Source organism: Charadrius vociferus, unplaced genomic scaffold (assembly GCF_000708025.1).
Source record: "Charadrius vociferus isolate BGI_N301 unplaced genomic scaffold, ASM70802v2 scaffold340, whole genome shotgun sequence".
In the NCBI taxonomy this organism is placed as follows: Eukaryota; Metazoa; Chordata; class Aves; order Charadriiformes; family Charadriidae; genus Charadrius; species Charadrius vociferus.
This window is the reverse complement of record NW_009646631.1, coordinates 692,920-712,433: the sequence shown is the minus strand read 5'-3', so window position 1 is coordinate 712,433 and position 19,514 is coordinate 692,920. Positions and strand designations below refer to the sequence as shown.

Sequence of the window (19,514 nt, the reverse complement as noted above, 5' to 3'; positions counted from 1 at the left end):
ATCTAGTCAGTCCTGTTTTGAAGTAAACCGTTCCTCATTTGACAAGTGCTCTCTCCGCTCCTGCACAGCAGTGTGGGATTGCTGGTGAGCAGCGCCCTCTTCCCCCCTTTGCCCGCAGGCCTGCAGTGCTGGACAAGAAAGGAGACCTGGCTACGCTCAACGAGGTAGGCTACCAGCTCCGCATCTAACAAAGCCATACGCTGGACAGAGGGCTTTCCTGGTGCTTCCCGCTGCACTTTACCTGCACTCCGTTGGAAGGAAAAAGGAATGGGACTATTTATTAACTTGTGGACTCTTACAATAAAAGGCTTACCTAGAAAATAGGAGGCGACTTTTTTTGGTGGCAGTATTTATTTTATTTCAATTCATAGGAAAGGCATCAGTGAAGAGAACCTAAAATCACGTTTACCGGGATGTAAGATTTTTTCCCTACGTCATGTAGCAGGTGACTCCAGTGGTGTGACTGTTTCTTCAAATACAGTTTCCCTGTACCATTATTAATTGAATTTGGGCATTCTGCTGGATAGTAGCATTAGGATAACTAAGAAATTGTACTCTTAGTGTTAAGATGTGCTGGGGTGCAGTGCAGTTTAAAAAAAAATAATCATATTCAGTATTGATATTTAATTCAGCAATAAAAACAAGCAGTGCAGAAGTGGCATGAGTCTTTCAAGTATCAACATTACCTCACTAAACTTATCAGATATGCAAAACTGTCAGTATTATTGTTTTGTAAGTAATTTGTACTGTTTCCCAGCATTTCTGGTAGTATTAAACCAGCACTGGATGTTTTGCTGCCACCTGTATTATTATTTTGTGCATGTTGCTGAAAGATGTTAAGTAATAGTAATATGCAAGTGTATTCTTAAACACTGACATCTTAGTAGGCAAGATACGAGGGTTTGGGTTTTTAAAATGATGATAATTGATGAATAATGAATTTTTAAACTTTCATAATTTTTTTATACTTGATGTCACAAGCTTTTAGTCTTTCTGGACTACACTGCTGAAGCACAAACTGTAGAGATCGCTGTTTTGTAGAGACAAGCGTTTACCTACCAGTCAGTTTGTTTCTTCTATGTGTTCCTGGAATAATGGCAAAAATGTCAGACTTGCGAACCGGAGTCTGCATGCTTTTCTTTCAAGATTTGTGTGTAACTTCAAACCTCGTCTTTGAAAGGCTGAGCAGTCTCAGATGGTGATGCCTTAACATCTTATATTAAGATCAGACATCGCAGGCTGAAGTTAACCTTCTGCCGTGCTGCTGTAGGGAGTTTTTCCTATATGTGTTGTAGTAACAACAACTTACAGACCTGCATAAGGAAGCTTGTATTGGAACAACTTCAGCAATAAATTAAATTGTATGCCTGAAATAGCTGAAAGCCAAGCTTGTCTGCTTCCTCCCTACTCAGTGCTTTTGTTCTAAGACTTAGCTAAGGACCTGGGATGGACGGCAGCGTTCTCAAGTGACGCGGTAAGACTTTCACTGGGGTCTGCCCTTTGTGTTAGTGAAGTTCTCTGGAAGCATTCAAGTGCTGCATTCCTGAAAATATTTCATTAGGTGCCTAAATAGAAACTGGATTATTGTACAACTCCAGCCTCTACCCTTTGTGCTGTGCTTATAGATACTGCCATGGGCCTTGTGTACCTCCCCTCCTGGGCAATTACTTGTTTGGGATCTTGCTGAAGACAGGACACTAACACAGTGATGATAATGCTTACTCAAATTGAATGATTTAAGCTCCTAGAACACTTATCAGCCAGCAATTGAATGAATACAGAAGGAGACAACTGCTTTTACACGGACCTCATTGCTCAAAGTCAATGAATCTCACTTACCTAGGACAGGAAGACAACACTGAGAACCAGCAGCCTTCTACAAACCGTGAAAGGCTTTCTCCTAATTAGATTTCAGAAGGTCTAGAAAGAAGACTTTTCAAATGTATTATACTTCTTTATACAAGATTACCGTATCAATTACAGGGAGGCCTTTCCCATCTCTCTTTCTGTAAAATTTCCACTCCTGTGTTCACAGTAGGATTTTTTTTGGTTCAGGAGTGAAATTGAAAAAGGAAAATACTCTTTTGGTAGAAATTGTTGTGTAATTTGACATAAGCTGCAGAGTTTGTTTTAAGGAAAATACTCTTTTGGTAGAAATTGTGAAATTTGACATCAGCTGCAGAGTTTGTTTTAACTTTGTGCTGCTCAGTGTCTTGTGACTGGAACTTTTTTTCCCCACTTATTCCTTAGACTTCTCATGGGTAAAATGATGTAAAAAAACTTACTTTGATCAGTTGTATCTTATAGCACAAGGTTATCTGATATGTTGCAAGTTGTTTTTCTATGAAACCATGGTGGTTGGTATATAATTTTTACCATTGCCCAGCACAATTTGAGTTATTTTCTCTTAATCTCTAACTTAATACTGAAACTTTTCAATGCTGTGTGGTTCTTGTTTTGAAGTTCAGCTGAAGTATTCTCTTGAAACTTGCTTATGATGGCATTTGTCTCAAGTGTGGTTCTTGTGACTGTTCTAACTTACTGCAAAGTGGTCAAATAGCGTAGAAAACATGCATGACTTTTTTTAATCACTTGTATGTTTATGCACAGCATGAAACTTCAATAAAATATCATCATAGTCTTTTTTTTTTAATGACTTAGAGTTATTTTTTTGTCCTGTCCAGGTTTCTGTTCCAGAAAAGATCTAAGTCACTTCTAGAATCAGGAAAGAACAAAAGCAGATTTTTTAAAGATTGTTAAATATGTGCCTCATTTATTATTCTACAAAGACTGAACATAGAGCCCTACAGCTAACCATTAATAGCTTATACAAAGCAAGACTGAAACAAGTCTCTAAACCCTGAAAATACATTGTTATGGAACAATAAACACCCCTGAACTAGCAGCACTGATGCCTGCATTGTGTCAAGCAGCTTCTGCTCTTTTCTTTCAGTAGTGCCTTGGCCCCTTCCCCATATTATTGTCATCAAAATGGGGGAAAACACTTGATGTGACAGTTTCCCCTTTTATAAAGGAAACTGAATTATTATAGTCTTTTAATAATAACATATATTAATGAAGTAGAACAAATATCTTACTGCCTTAATGGTTTCATGTGGTAACCAGGGAAGCGGAGTATGTTTTTCAAAAGGCCATCTTTACAGATTTGAGGAATTTGGCCATTTTAAAATGTCACAGCAACACACAACAGCTGAATACAAGCCAAATATAGAAACCATTAATCAGCAAGTCCAAAGCCTTTGCTTTTTAATTAACATAAAACTTAAGATTGAAATTAGCACTGTAAATAACTAGGATTTTGGCCTGGCCAAAACAATGCTGATCTATGTAAAAGAGAATGGAACCTCCACTTTGGAGAAGATGAGGCTTTACACAAGCCTGAAAAGTGATGCTAAAGTTGAGGCAGAACTTCTATATTACCCACCTTCCCCTGTTCAGCTGCCTGTGTGCTGGTGAGGGCGCAGACACCTAGGATCTCACATTTCTGTCTGTGATGGAGACAACACAACAGGCCCCCAGGCTAGCAAAGTTCCTTGCTTTTAACACAGACTACAAGGGTTGCTACAGCTGAACAATGTTTTTAGCTGTAACCTGTAATTACACAGAAGTTTGTTGCATTTAGTTAACTATGTTTGCATCTGTCAGCTCCAGCTTTGAGACTATTCAGACACCTTAAATCAAACCACATCCGGTATTGAATAGGTAGTCATCTTCAGCATTAACTTGACTCTTAACAAGGAGTACAGGAAAGATCCTCAGTCACAATTACTTAGGAGAAAAATAGCAATTTAAGCTGAATGTTTTGGTAGGCAGGCATATCTTTCAATGTAACACTGAAGTACTTTTTCAATTCAACTGGTTTTGCGATTACCACCACTGTACTTCCTGCATTATTCTCACAGCACAAAATAATCACAGTTCTAATTCTGCAGTCAGAAAAGGAAACCCAGGTGAAAATTCAGCAAACACTGTTGGAAAGGAACAAACAAGTGTTCCTGGGAGAAAAACACATCTGAATGTGTTTTCAGGAGCACAGGTTCAGGCTTCCCAGTGCTACACTGAAAGACAATTCTCTGTTACTTTTAAATTGGTTTTACATACATGTCTCTATGTAGTCTGATCAAGTCACAAGACTTGTTTCCAGCCTCCCTCACTCCCTGCAAATTTCCTATCCAGAAAGTCTTTGGTTTTTTATTTTGTAAAAAATATTTTGTAACAATATGTAGTCATATCTCATAATCAGTGCATTATGAGAGTAAATATAAAATATTGATCATTTAATACTTCAGGATCTGTCATTTACATATACAACTTGACTTTTTATAACTAAATTGAGAAAAAACCCACATCCCCCACTTGTTCAGTATACACAAAGCCTCAAGATGTCAAGGCTGAATTTTTTCTCCTACAGCAGATGATCAATTAAGTTTCCCATAAGGTTGCATGCTTATTAAACTTGGGTTTTATTTTAGGTATGTTTAAGAAGATTCCAGTGAGTGCTACCCATATTTAAGCTTTTAGAGGTGTAAGAAGTAAATTTTAAAAACCTAAATATTTGTCTTACTGAAAAGCTATCATCTTCTTCACTTGAAGTCCAGTCTTGCAGCTTCTGCACTGACTCCACTCTAGGTAACTGAGGAAATTCCATTGCAGAAGTGTCTACAGAGCACCTTTGTGGTAAAATATTATTTACAGCTCATTATAAGATGTGACATGCACAAAAACTCACTCCCATTTGCTTGAAGAAGCACACAGTTCTCAGAGAATAAACAGTTTTTACTATGATTTACAATAAAAACCATTTACAGCATCTCCATGAAAAATAATGCCATTGAGACTGGCACAGATGTTTTCCATTATCAAAGAGGAAGCTAATGTAAAATCTTTTCTTTTTGCCTTAAAGACTTCATAAAGTAATTTAAACGTTTAAAAAAAAAGTCTCTTTAAAAAGTCTACTTTACACAACACTAACAAATCAGCATGCAGGCAAACTTATTTAAACCAGACCAGCAGTGCTTGAATTAACCTTTAAAAAAATAACAATAATCACATGAAAAGAGAAGGTGAAGATAACTACCTACACAAAAAGTCCTTTGGATATTACCGTTCAATAAGCCTGAACTCTGCTAGCAATGGCAGGTGGTCAGAAGAATTCTTTTCATTGGGAAGACCATTAACAGTCCAAAGATCTTTCTCCGTTAGAAGTGCCAGCCTGCCAAGAAGTTTCAGACCTCCATGAAAAGAATCCTCTGCTCCTGGTTTAAAAAAAAAAACCAACACAACAAACAACAAAACAAAAGAAAAAAGTGGAAACATTCATTAGTATGGGCTAAAAAAAAATAATCACAAATTCATACATATGCAGAAAGAGGAAAATAGTATGGCAGAAATAATCTGAAATCATTATTGTTCCATGCAAAATCACCAATAAGGTGGTTTGGAAATTCTTGTTTACTATTACACTCTCACAGTAGGACTTGTTATCGGTAGAGCTTAAAAGACTCTGAAAGACACTACCCCTCCATTTAGCAGAGGGATAAATTAAGGTAGAAAGGTAAAGTGCTTTCTTTGTTCATTGTAACTCCCCTGAAAAAAGCATCACACAATCCAGTCCCATACTCTAGCACAAAAGCATTGCTGAAGAGAGCTGACACTTGCAAAATTAAGGATCTTTTGAGAGTTACTGGTTCACATAACATTTTATTTCTGCATCCTCAAACACACAGCTCTCCAGCAGGCAAGTCATACAGGAACTCTTGCTCATAAGGATGAAAGCTTTCTGGCATTTCCCTTCCTAACAGTTCATCATAAGAAAGGGATCTTCCTCCATTATTTCCTGATACTTATTTCTATAATTGCCAAAAAACCCCACCCCACCACAAAACCAAAACACCCCAACGAACAAACAAAAAAACCCACACACAAAAACAGCCGAGCCCCCACCACACACACAGAAGAAACACCACATTGCTTATGGAAGAGGGGAAGTTGACTCACAGGCATGCTATTATTACACTAAACTTAAAATATTTGTGTCCTTATTAAAAAAACCAAACCCCCTAAAAAACCAGAAAACCATCAGCAAAGAGTAACAAGCTTTTTCCAACTCAAGTAAAGAAATTCCACTGAGAATGAGATCCTTCCCTGACATGTTAAACTTCTAGACTTCTTGAGCTATCAATTTCAGCGAGATGACTATTCAGCAACCCTAGCTATTGCTTTCAGGGCGTAGAGATGGTACTGAGCAGGTTGAGCGCTTTCAGGACCAGCACAAATGGCAGCTGTAACTTTGACAAAAATATTTTCTGTGTGAAAGTGATCAGCAATTTCAGAATTTCCTGGCTGAACCTGGTCCTGGCTCACCAGTAGGCATATTGTCAAAGATTATCCATCAAGTGTTAAACTCCTCAGACAGTTCAACAGCTTCATTCCTTTGCCATCTGCCAGCTTTCCAGTCCTCTAACAACCTAGCAGTTGTTTACTGTTGCTCTGAAGAAAAGGTTTTTTACTGCAAAAATGTCTTGGTAGCTCTAGAGCACCTGTCTGCCCAGCTCTTGAGCCAAATCTATCATTTGGCACAACACCTGCATGTCCACAAAGGAGCAGTTTGTTGCTGCAGAGAGCTTGGTCCGCATGCGGTGATTAGCATCAGCTCAGAACACTCTGGAACCGGCAAAACTGAGTCCTGCAGGACTGAGGTAGGTACTGAACCCTGCTTTCACAGCAAATCCTCAATACCAAACCAAATACTCGGCTAAGCATGACACAGACTAAAGCACAAAAACTTCCCCAGAAAACCCCCTTTCACTGGAAAAAAAGTGATCAGCCTAGATCGCATTTAATACTCACTTGTCAGACTTTGACAACTTTTAATACAGAAGCCTGGGTCATCAGAAAACTGAAAATCTAGACTATTAGTTAGTTTCTAAGAAGTAACGAATAAAAACCTACACCAGTTTAAACTACTTGGAGAATTCAAGTTTGGTGCCATTCTGCACTCTGATGAGAGGTGAAGAATCTATTTGAAGAACAACTGCAGAAAGAAAAAGTACTATAGCTCTGCTGGCGCAATGATGGTGCAACAAAACATATAAGCAGGTGAATTAGGATTAAATTTTGTACAGGGATGCACTCTGATATCACACAGCACTCCATTAGATCACACAGCATTCAGAAGTCATTTAGATACTGCTCATATCCTAGTTTTTCAGTCAAAGCTTTGATTTCTGTATCGTGAAGCTTTTGTATTTGATATTTCACACTAAGCAGTTACTGTGCATGTTATGACAAATAAGACTTTGGGGCATTGGCTCAATGAATTTTAACAATCTAATCTTAAGGTATGAGAGATGAAGGTGGTATTTTAATTTCGTATCCTGAAAAGAACGTTAATTTGTAAAAATCGGTTGCAATCTATAGGAGGAGCAGGAGTGGAATCCAGGTTTCTTTGTTCTGCAGAGTTCTGCAGAGTTATTTATCTGGCAGCACTGCACTGTGCAATGACCTTTGACGATGGCATAAAACACAGAACTAGTGATGACATGGAAAGCGCAGTGCTCAGAAGTATCCACTATAAGGGCACAAATTCAGTAGAGGACAGCACTGTGATACCCATCAAGAAATACATCCACAGAGGTACCACGTCTTTCTTGCACCATCTGGTGAATTTCAGCTGCAACTGCAATCAAGAGAGTGGCATCTGGGCATGTGCAAGTGACAGCTCTCCGAGCAAAGTCCACAGGTCATTTACTTCACAGACATTCCATCAAGACTAGCTGAAAAGTAACTTTCTAAGAAGCAGTTAACTTATGATGGGCATTAACACTGATAAGTTGCCATTCACCATTTTGTTGATTAGATGACTGCAAACTCTGCGTTGTTGTAGGTCCGACCACTCAGGTCCTGCACGAGTTACTGCCGGCAGTGTTTCTCAGGTGCGACTTACATTGCTGATTTTCTGTAGCCTCAACTCGTCTCCATGCTGAGATGGCAACCACAGGAATGTTCCGGTAGGTGAAAAAGTTTGCCCTGTGTGGCACTACAAGTCCAACTGTGGTGAGTCAACAAGGCCAGCAGCCACGTTTCCCAGGTAACAGCTGACATTCAAAGCACTACCACGAACCTCTGAGGTACTTCATATGGATTAAATTATCACTACATTTCCCTTAGAACAGCATCCGAATGCTCCCATTTAGCATTTGTGAAAAATAATTAACAGTTGGTTTCTTTACCTGGCTGGGCAGTAGTATCATCGTTGGCTGCAGAATAGAAGATATAATCCACAGTGACAGCACTCCGGGAGTGACAAGTTGTTACTTCTGGTATCCCAGTTTCAGGAAAGTAATGAGAATAGACTGAAGACAATTTAAAATGGTGCTGCAATTTTGAAGACAACCTAAACAGGAATCAAAGAAAGTAATTCTATTTTCTTGTCTTTCCTAGAAAGAATAAGCAATGAAGAAATACTAATAGTTCCTGGTTACAAACAAAATTAATTATCTGGATAGGCAAACTAAAGTTTCTCTCATGCAATTGATCCCATAGCCTTTTGTGTTAGTAGCCTAAACCTCTGAAGGCAAAATGCAGGCAGCTTTTTCAGTAAGAGGCAGATACCTAAGGGCCTACCAAAACTGGCTTAACTGACACTTTAAATATACATAGCCTTCACCTCCATTTACACTTTGTAAGATTTCACACGTGTCCTCATTCATCAATCTCTCCCTGACACATGGGTAGAAGTGTCCATGACAGCAGCTTATACAAAAGCAACAAACTATGAACTCATCTAACCAGGCCCTTCAACATACAGAGAAATTAAGATTTTTATTTTTGTTTCTCTCCTAAACTAAAGCTATCAAGTGTTTTCAAGTTAGGCGACCCCTAATCTTCTTTCCTCTGCTTAGGCTCCCATTTTGTCTTTCCCCATCATCTGTCTGTCTGATCCTCTTCAGTTCAGCCCATCTCGTCTCACCTGTTTTTTCAATCTTGAAAGCAAACTGCAAAACTGCACCTTTGAGCAAAAGAACTCCTCTCTCCCTCCCAGCCACTGGCTCTCATCAGCTCTGCAAATCATGCATCCCTCAGCCGTACCTGCCTCACCTTGCATGGCTGCATGTTAAACCTGAGCTGCAATGTGTTCTGGTTAAAAACCAAGCAATTAAAAAAGAAAATATCAGCATGTCACTTGCCTGACTTAGAGAAGACTGACAAACATGCCAGTTGGTACAACACGGAAGAGTGGTAATTTCTGTTCTTGTTACACAACATCCTTTTTAAGATGAGGCAAAAAAACCCCTGCAAGCAGCGTCCAACACGTGGCATGCTACGGATTTACACTGTAGAATAGGGTTTCCTGTCTTGTTACCTACTTCTTTTCTCAGAAATGCCATTACTTAGCTTTTTGATCACCAAGAATCACTAAATGTTTTAATACAACTATCTACAGTGATACCAAGATCTCATTTCTGATAAGAAATGGCTGACTTGGAGCCTGTCATCACACACACACAGTCAGGGCAATTTCATTCTTCTGTGCCTTAATTTATATGCCTTTACCAGTTTGGTAAATGCAGACTTACTCTTCCTTTCAAAAAGCAGTTACATTTTCCTTCTCAGCAGTCTAGTGGTGGCTTCCTCCTTCAGTTTAACAAGCAAGAACACACACTCTTCCATTATTTCCAGTTCTAGTTTTTTTGCTGTCTGATCAGCCTTCTCATGTTTAAATGGAAGATGACTTTTTTATCAGATAAGCAGACTGGCTTGGGTAAGCATCTTGTATCCATGTCTGTAATCAGATACAAGTTTGGTCTAAAACCAAAACAAACCCCCAAAACTAGGAACCAGTGAAGGGCTTCCATATTTTTTCCCCCCAACACATACTTTTCAGATGCTATTACAACCTCCTGAGCGTTCTCCAGTTTTGCTGCTTCCAATTTTTCTCCTGCAAAATAAAAATACATTCAATTTACATTTAACAATAGGATGTAGGTGAGACCAATATTGAAGAGCTACAGAAAAGAGAAGCTACATAAAATAGTATCTTTAAGTACGCTTATTTTTTGTGGCAGGTAAGATACAATTCACAAAGCTGGATTAAATTCTTGTGTTCCATTAGTAAGATTCCCTTCCAAAGACTCTTTCAAATTATGTCCCATTCGTTTAAAATTGTTTTTTCTGTCAAAGAAAAAAAATGGTGGCTGAAAGATGTAATAATATTCAGCAAGGAATCACTTGCTTTTCCCCACTTGTTCCATAAAATGCTTGCACTATAATACATAAACCCTGAAGCAGAATGTAGGTTCACGCTACATACGTGTGCTGCATGGCTCCATCTCTTTTCCCAGTCACAGCACAACTGGCTCTCATGATGCAAACACAGCAGTTTAAATATTATGCACCAGTTCCTGAATGGCAATTTGTAACTACTACCTTCTGAAGATTCAAATTTGCAAGTGCTTGTGTGAACAAATAACTTTACACTCTAATGAGCCCAACAAGGAAGAATGAGCCCAACAAGGAAGTTTTGCAAGCTAAGACTCAGTGGTTTTCCCCCACTAGAACAGATCATCTGTTTTTCAGTGTTAACTGAATGATATTTTCAAGGGACCACAAAATTCATCAATCTAGAAACTGACCTGCATTTTCTTCTTTTTGTTGCTGTTTTATTTCATATACACAGTTTTGCGAAATACCCAATTTTTTTGGCCAAATAGGTATAGATAAGATTCTTTGCCCCCTTGGAAACTGTTCTTGTCCAGAGACCTAAGAAAGATAACATGAGCTTTTTTTCAAACAGAAATCTGATTAAAAAAATAAAAATTTAAACTTTATAAAAGATGTCCACTCATTTCAAGTTTTAAGCAAAAAAGCCCCCAGTCCCCTAGAGTAAATCTTCTATAATGGCTTGTCAAATCTGTGTAAAAATAATAACATCCCTTATGTACACCTGCTTTCTTTACTCCTATCAATTTTTTTGCAGCTACCCGATTTTTCAAGATAGTTCTTGTGACACAGAGCTGAGACACTACCAAGAACACTTTTAGCAACATAACAGGATTGAGTATATATGGCTCCCTAGCAGCCACTTTATCTTCATGATGCTTTTCCTCTGGGAGCAAGTAAAGTCAAAGTGGGGCTTGAAACAACTACCCACTAGCAAGAAACACCAGTGGAGCTATTTTGTCATGTTTCCTCATTGTACATACTCCAGTTACTTTCCATTAAATAGCATTTGACACATCCAACAGCTACATACAAGAACTTACAACAAAAAGTAATACAACCCGAAACAGTTAAAGGTTCAGCATCTAATTGCATTTTTGCTTTTACAATTATTCTAGCCACTGCAATTAAAAGTTTATCTAAAATAAGACTCAGCAGGTATTTGATTAAGTAGTTATTTTATCTTACTTAAAGACTGGGACACTTAAGCACAGTGATACAATCATCCTGTGGATAACTGCCTTTCAAGAACAATTAATTTGCTTGCAAGTTTTTAATTTCAGAATGCTAGAAGCAGACACAATATTCTAAGGCACAGCTAATATACCCAAGCTTATTTTAGTAACTCCACAGTAACTTCCACTTTGCAGACTGCATATAGGGCACCAAGATTGGTACCGCAATGGAAATAATACAAGCCCAGTTATGGCATGCTATCACCACTCAAGTATTTCTCTTTAACCAGCATTAACCTTTTTGTTTGGTGAGAAGAGAAAAGCGTAGCCTACCTTTCCTATAGCAAGTCCTTCATAATTTAACTTTCCTTCCTTTATAAATCTGTACAATGGAGAACCAGGAACAGAATTGAAGTCACCACAGATGATAATTGGACAGAAGGTACCATCCTTCTGAGGGGCAACACTAGCAATCTCTGCCAGGAGCATTGCAAGTTGGGTCAGTTTGATGTCCCCTCGCCTTGGGTTATACAGCAGATGTGTATTGGCTATACAGATTGCAGCATTAGTTTTACAATGAAATTTAGGCTGCAAAAGTAACACCAGTCCAACGTTGTCCCTGTCCAAAAGTGGAATATCACGGCGAAAAAATTCCACGGGGTTTGATGAGATCAGGCTAAATTTGGAAGTTTTGAAGCAAATAGCACAGCCATCAGGTTTTCTCCCCGTCCTCATTTTATACTCACAGTGATACCCTGCAAGAAAGGCAATTAAAAACATAAAATACCATTGATATAAATATTTTTTTTAAATTAGAAAAAAAACTCACGCTACTTTTCTCACATGGCAGTCAACACCCAGTCAGAAGTACCAAAGACTATGGAAAGTTCACACAGAAAAGTGAACACAACAGACTTTCTGTCCTGTCTAGCTTCAGTTTAGATACTGCAGGAAACCTGGTCTAGTACCTTTTGTGATGTGTAAGCATCTACGTAGCTTAAGATACCAGGCATGTTCTTTTCTCCTCATGAGGAAAAAAAGCCAAACCAAAATAACAAAAAACCCCACAAGTCATATAAAAGTTTTTTCTGGATTTTACCACAATGGTTTAGGAATAATACCAGTGAAACATTCCAACCAAAAGCCATAATCACTCTAAGTCATAAATCACTTCTAAAATGATTCCTAGAACAAAGGTCTCAAACATAGTTACACAATTATGTTATTATCCAGTTAGCAGCAGGAGGCAAGGTTTCAACCGGGAAATTGAGACACTTATCAAATGACAGTATCGGAGTTCAAACCAGTCCCCCTGGAAAATAGCAATTTGCAAAGTTCTTCATTTTATGTAGAGGTGAAACACAGATTTTAATAAGACCTTATCCATGCAAGAAAAAAACTAAATGATCTTGAAACAGTATGTAGTTTTCGTCATTTTAAAATGCTTCTCTGCCCAGCCCATGCCAAATGACTTCATGAAATACAGCCCCATGAAGTGGAGTGAGGTGAGCTCACACCAGTGCTGAAACAGGGGATTCCCATGCCCCTCTCCCAGCTCCAGGCTATGTGCTCCTACCACTTGTTGTGGCACTTACTCTTAACTCAGTAAGCCAATAGAAAACTCATCCAGGAAAGTAAAATTAGTCTGGATAATATTCTCCTGGACTGGTGGATTTCACCAGTGTAAAGGTCTAGAGAGTGCCAGAACTAGCCCAGGAGAAGGGGCAGGACATGCATCTGGGAGCGGGGAAAGAGGAAGAACTCCAGCAAGTTCCATATCCTCTTGTGGAGTAGCAGGAAGCTCAGTTGCCCACAGCAGCCTGGCCTTACAGTGTTGTTTCACATTTCAAGTGGATTTAAATCAGTACTGCCATTACTCTACCTTCTTTACAAACACTCAATTCTGGGAACTAGACTACCTCCAACCAACAAGAAAGAAAAAAGCATCAGTCCAGTGCTGGTCCTTGAACTGTCTCCTCCTGGCACCAGACAAGTACCAGTGCCAGGAACACAGCGGGGCCCTCGGACCAGAAGGCGGTGTAGGGCACAAGATATTTAGACTGGTTCAAACCACCATGGAATCACACTCCTAGCAGCATGTTCCTTACCATAAATTCATGTGGGAGAGTGATAAGATAGTACTAGTACAAGAACTACTGACCATGGATAAAATTCAGTGCTGATATTTGGAAGGTTTCAAGCCAGAAAAAACATGCCCTAGAAAAGCTATCCAATGGGAATACTGGTAGAAAACACTAAGGTAGTTTCAAGAGAGCACTTGATGAATTTTTAAAAGGGGGTACACAACCTTGTTGCATGTGATAGCAGGAGACTTGATTCTATAATCTAAGAGAGGTATTTTGAGGAACATACTGGGGTGAGGAAGAAGAGAATGTATTGGTCACAAGAGTTTCATCATACCCAGAGATTCCAAACTTGACTTGATCTCTGTTCTATAGTGGTCTTCTTGGACTTCTTGTAAACAGAGTACCTAAAGCAAAAGTTTGCAATTAAAAGATATTAGCAAGTACATCAAAATATCACCATATCATATCTCTGCTGGCCAGTCTGTATAGGTATAAAAAAAAAAATTAAAAAAATTCTGAGGCTTTTTGCCTCCATAATCCCATGACAGGACTCACTCTCCTGCACAAAATGCTCCTTCAGATTGTGAAGAAAGCCCCACTTCCTCCCACCCTTTCTCAGACAGACATACATTTTCAGATGTGAAGTTAAATTTAATCAAAGTAGTGACGTGCTAATACGTTCTCAGCAGTTTAGGAGAAGGCTAAATGCCAGAGCAGTGGGATGAAGAGGCCAAGGGCACACTTTTCATTAACTACAGCGTGGACAAGTTTCCATATTATGACAACCTGAACCACAGATTAACCTCAAACCCCATGAAGAGAGTTCTGAGCATCTTGGAGCCTTCTCCCTGCACACTGCAGTAACATACAGATTTACAAACCCCCTGGGGCTCTGGCAAAGAACTGAGTTCCTGAAGGTTAATGAGTTAGCACTGCCGGCTGAACTACAGCAACAGACTTCACTTACCCAGCTGACACTAGCTCATTCCCAAACAAGACTCAAATTTTAGGCAATATTGACTATAAAGTCTCCACTTTCAGGTTACAGTTCAAAACAATGAATTACTTAGAAGTCTATGTCCTTTAGCAAGTAATTCCTCTGCACAAAGGGCACCTGCACCTACTAGGGTCTGTGAGCAGCTGCTGATCATGACTCAATACAAGGCATCACCTCTTTACCCCAGTGCTGTGTTGTGTGGCCCTGCGGACTTTAGCAAGTACCCTGAACTGAACTATTCTTTACTAGAGGGGCTGTCTTTGGCTCTAGCCCTTCCATGCTGGAGAACTCTCTGCTACCACTAATAGCACCAGGCAGATCCTCCCCAGAGTCCCTCTAGGTGGACCTTTGGCCTATGCAAGCATAGCTGTCCTTATACTCAATGCCTTATTTGCAGCACTCTACTCAAGTGTGCTTTAGGCACACACTGAGAAATATTTATGTGAAGAAAGAAGGTGTTTGAATTATTAAAAAAAAAAAAAAGCAGCTTATCATCAGAACCTCAAAGTCATGTCAAAGACCATTACAGGAAGTTCTGGACAAAAAAAAGGCAACTATGAGCGATATGTACTGCAGAGTTTGGTGCTGCTGTAAGTTCAAACCGCACAGAATCCACTAATTGCATAAGCACAGATCAAAACTACTGTTAAGCATGATATAACTAAAAGCTCAGTTGGATTCACTAGACAGCCCACCTATCAAAATAAAGAACAGCAACAATTTGCTACTCCAGTTTATCAGTTCTTAGGAAATATCCACATGCTCATTTTCTACTCACATCCGCATCCAGCTGTTTGATTTCTTGTAGGATGTTGGGAAATCTGTACGTCCAGATTAACAAGCGTTGCCTGCAGTGTTTGTACAGGTGGGAGTTATCTTCTAACAAATTCTGTGAGAGGATATTGTAGGACATGACTGTAAAGTCAAATTTTGCCTCACTTTCTGTGTTGCTTTGGTCAGTTTCTTTATTTTCAAAGATTTTCATTGTTCTACTGTGCTGACAGAAATATTCCCAGTGTCTTTTGATGGTTCCTGTTAAAAGCACACAAAACAGAAAAAGTTATGTAATAGACCACGACTTCTTACTGCTCTTAGAAATTGTTCTACTGACAACTATGTCTTTCAAATTGCTTAAGCAATGCTAAAAGCTGATTGGATTAGCAGTGATTTAGACCCTCTGTTTAAGATGAAGTTTATATAAGCATCAGTAAAAAAACAAAACAACCCCCAAAACAGAGCACAAAATGATTATACGCTCTGGATTTCAAACTGCTTTGAAATTAGGAAACTGGCATGTTCTAAGTAGATTGTTGCAGTCAGACTATACCACCCTGCTCCCTGTAGAAAGGCTGTCAAGCTGGTAAGACAAATCCAGTCTGTTGACATAGTCTTACACTACCTTCTGCCACTACCTACTCAGTGAAGATGGGGTATGTCAGTCTGGGAAACACCGTATAGAGCAGCATATGGGCATCTTGTTGATCTCTCTATCCAGGACTAACAAAGGGTTAGAAATAGAGGTTCATCTCTAGACTGTGCAGTCTGACAAACTCAGCCATAAGCTGCAACAGGGTTTATTACAAAGGTCCCAAAACAGATAGTGAACTTGATTTCCCTCAGTGAGATTAAGAAATTAAAAAATTAATAAGGTTCAGAATTACCAAGAACTTCTGAAAAGGTTTACTTTGCCTTTCTGGCATTCCTAGTTTCATACTCATTATTAATATCATTATATGAAAGTTTATAAGAATATATCTGCCCAGCATTAAGCATCCAATTATTTTTCAGATATGTATTTCTCCACCTACAAAACTCATGAATGAAGATGCCTTTGAGCCTTTATGTCCCAACTCCTCTGAGAGCATGCAGAGGTCCAGTTATCCATGCAATCAACTAGTGGGTGATTGCAGTTATTGCTGTTGGTATCTGCCCCATTTGGGTAGTAAATTTCATCACTGTGCTTCCATTATTCAGGACTTTATCTAGTATTTCCAACGAATACAGCAAAGCTTTAAGCACCATTTCTATAGTGGGAGAGAAGCTGCATCGCTCCTCAGCAGGTATCTTTAACTACTGTCACCTTACAATATGTGACCAAAAGATAACTAGGAAGGACCACAATGCTAACTACTCTCAGATAGAGATATGTCAAAATATACTCGCTAAGGGGGTTGAGAGAGGACTCAGCAATAAAGGCACAAAGCAAACTCCCTTCCTTCAGCTCCTGAAGACGAGTATGATAAGGCTTCTAAGCCTTAAGGATATTTGTGTCCAAAAATCCCCTTGGGATGCTGATGGCATCAGTCGCCCTTTTCAGTCATAATACAACTTCCAGTTTATTTTGTTAAGGAAGTGATTTATGCAAGAGAGGACCAATTTTGACTGTGTCCTTCTACTTGTTTCACAGTAGGCAAAACTATAAATATCTGTGATAGTAAAACATTTGGGTGCTATAAGCTGAAGGAGACACTTTCAAGTTTCATGAAAGTCTGTTACTGAGTTGGGTAGACATCTTTGCATTTCTTACTGTATTTATCTGGAGAAGCGCATTTGCTGTTTGCTGTGCCAGTCATGGTCTGATACAAAACTTGCTAACATGCCAGTGGCAGAATACAGTTGTACAAACAAAACCACACAATCACACTGGAGGCAAACACTGTTCAACTTGGTTATCTAGGTCACAGATAACTCAACTGGCTCAGAAAGAAGCCAATTCAGGTCCAGCAGGGCTCATGAGCCCAGGTACAGTACAAGGAATGAAGCTATACAACTGCCAGCCCAGCTCAGCCCTGTAGCAAGTTAGCTAAATCTTTTTACTTTGAAAGAGTTCCCAAATTGTTCCCAAATTAACAGGCTTGATCTGGCAAGAGACACCTGAGAGAGTGTTGTCTGAACCGAGCTCAGGACTCCCTGGCTGAGCAAGCCCTCGCATAACTGACTGTGTTCTACCGCCAAGGACAGCAAACCTAGCTCCAGCAGACTGTTTGACAGCACAAAACACAAGCTTACAGTTTCATAATGCTATTTGGTCTGTAACATTTTAAAGACAGATGTTTGCTTGAGAGAGGTGCCAAGAAAAACAGTAACTCAAAAGGTGCAGGCAATATTGCTCATAACTTGTTAGATGTGTTGAGCATTACAAATAATCATGGAAAATGAGCAAAGAGCATCTTTTACCTTTATTGCTGCTATGTTTTTCTTCATTCTGGGCTACAGAAAGATATAATGCCTCCTTCTGATTAGAGAAGTTCGTTTCTTCTTCAGGATTTGAAGTATCGTGCTGGCCACTGAGTCTTCTCTTCTTTGTCAGTGGTTCTTCTCCCTCAGATTTCATACTGGGGTTAGGTAGGTGAAAGCAAGAACTCTGCATGAAGGTATCAAGCTGCCAATTAGAGTTCTGAAATTGTCTCCAAGGTCCAAAAAACGGAGGGAGTCTCCAGTTTGCTGAGAAATCAACCGGAACAGGAAGTGGAAAGGAGGCCCAGGGATAGTATCCAGCCCATCTCATACAGTTGGAAACTGGGCTGTTCAAGGCAAGTATCTGAGAACCATTCCAGTGGGCGATCCAGTCTCTGCCCAGCCTCTGCACATGACGGGGCAGCATGGAGTGACTACCAAAGAAAACACGTTTCATTACTTACACACAAATACACCCACCTGTCGAATCCTATGGATGCAAGTCATCCTGGTCACGACTTACACAAGATATTCTTTCTGTACAAGCTAACACATACAAGATATTCAAACCTTTTTAGATACATAAAATTTTAAATATCTTGTATGTAAATTATATGCAAAGTGGGACTTTACAAAGTGATCTTGTATCTTTTTTCCCCCTTCAGATTTACAAACGCCATGTAATTTTCAAACTCGACCCATCTGAATAACTATTTACAATTTATTTTCGCCTTGTTGAATTCAAATACCAGATCTTTCAGGTGCTCAGTAGAACGACCTTTACAAAGTGTCATTTTTTGCATGCTGCATTAACTTTATAATACGGCTGTTTGAAAGGAATCAGAAAACCACTTTCCTTCAAGCGGTCAGAAATCTGTGAAAAAGCCATTGACTTGTCTCAAACCACAATGCCAGCAAGACAGGGAAACAGAGGTACTAACTCTCACGCCATCTCTGGCACCAATTTATGGAGTAAATTTGTATTCTTATTTGTTCTCCTGGTGGGAAAACTGCATCTTAGTGATTACAGCCATAAAAATAAGGTGGGTTTTTTCTTTTTTTCCCAGAAAAAAAAAAAAAAAAGAAATAAAGTCTGAGTCTCAACAGAAGTGCAGGATGAAAAGATGAATGACATCGACTTGTCTCAGCTTCCTCATTGTTTAAATAAGAAGGCGTATGTTGAGTTTACAAACAAAAGAGATCAGAGCTTGGTGCGCCTGAAGTTGAACAGAAGCGAGAACCTCCTAGCTGCCCCTCAGCCCAGCAAATAAACCTAAATACAACTTTCAGCAAAACCACCTTGTCCTGCAACAGCACTTTCCACCACCGCGCACCAGAAGCGGCTCCACAGACACATAAGCAAAGCGCCCCGCAGGGCACCACGGCTTTTGGGATGGAGCTGGGAGGAAGAGGCACATCTCCTTAGCGAAGGCCCCCTGAAACACCTGCTTTAAGGGAAAAGCGCTGAGAAAGGATCCCTTCCTAAAAGCCCAGCCCCAGGCGAGCACTTCCCCACAACCACCTACCCCCGGCAAAGGAAAACCCCACGCCCGCGCTGTGTTTTTGTTTACCGCGGCCCTGCTCGGCCTAATGGGGGGTGTTTAAAACAAGTGACTGTCAGTCACCCCCGAGCCGGGCCGGGCCAAGCCGGGGGTTCTGCTCCCGCGGCCAGGCCGCTTCCCGGTACCCGTGTCTGTCCGTCCGTGTGTCGTCCCCCTCACCCCAACTGGGGTTGGGCTGGGACTCGAGGCCATCCATTAAGGGGCAGTTCCACCACCGCCGGAGCCGCGCCAGCCCCCGCACAGGCCGCCTCGGCCTCCGCCCGGACGCGGCGGG

General features: G+C 40.0%; 2 protein-coding genes across 2 annotated transcripts in view; one reads left to right on the top strand and one right to left on the bottom strand.

The window, feature by feature from the left end:
* VASH2 (vasohibin 2) overlaps positions 1–401 on the top strand; it is a 29,477-nt gene extending 29,076 nt beyond the window's left edge. Inside the window, 1 exon segment of the mRNA XM_009888230.1 lies at positions 119–401. Coding sequence (XP_009886532.1) covers positions 119–188 — 70 coding nt within the window. The 3' untranslated portion in view covers positions 189–401.
* Positions 402–4,779: 4,378 nt separating this feature from the next.
* ANGEL2 (angel homolog 2 (Drosophila)) lies at positions 4,780–18,111 on the bottom strand. The gene is made up of 8 exons (XM_009888218.1): positions 17,679–18,111; positions 15,280–15,533; positions 13,839–13,908; positions 11,751–12,172; positions 10,656–10,782; positions 9,901–9,961; positions 8,253–8,416; positions 4,780–5,276 (listed from the first exon to the last, which is right to left on the bottom strand). Exons 1-8 carry the CDS (start codon positions 18,103–18,105, stop codon positions 5,122–5,124), a joined length of 1,680 nt encoding a protein of 559 aa, XP_009886520.1. The 5' UTR covers positions 18,106–18,111; the 3' UTR covers positions 4,780–5,121.
* Between the last annotated feature and the right edge of the window lie 1,403 nt (positions 18,112–19,514).

Coding starts and splice junctions, on each gene's coding strand:
- ANGEL2 (XM_009888218.1), bottom strand. CDS start 18,105: ATGCTGCCCCGTCATGTGCAGAGGCTGGGCAGAGACTGGATCGCCCAC. Junction 15,534..17,678: donor AAAACATAGCAGCAATAAAG/GTAAAAGATGCT, acceptor TGCTTTTAACAG/GAACCATCAAAAGACACTGG. Junction 8,417..9,900: donor GTTGTAATAGCATCTGAAAA/GTATGTGTTGGG, acceptor ATTCCTGTTTAG/GTTGTCTTCAAAATTGCAGC.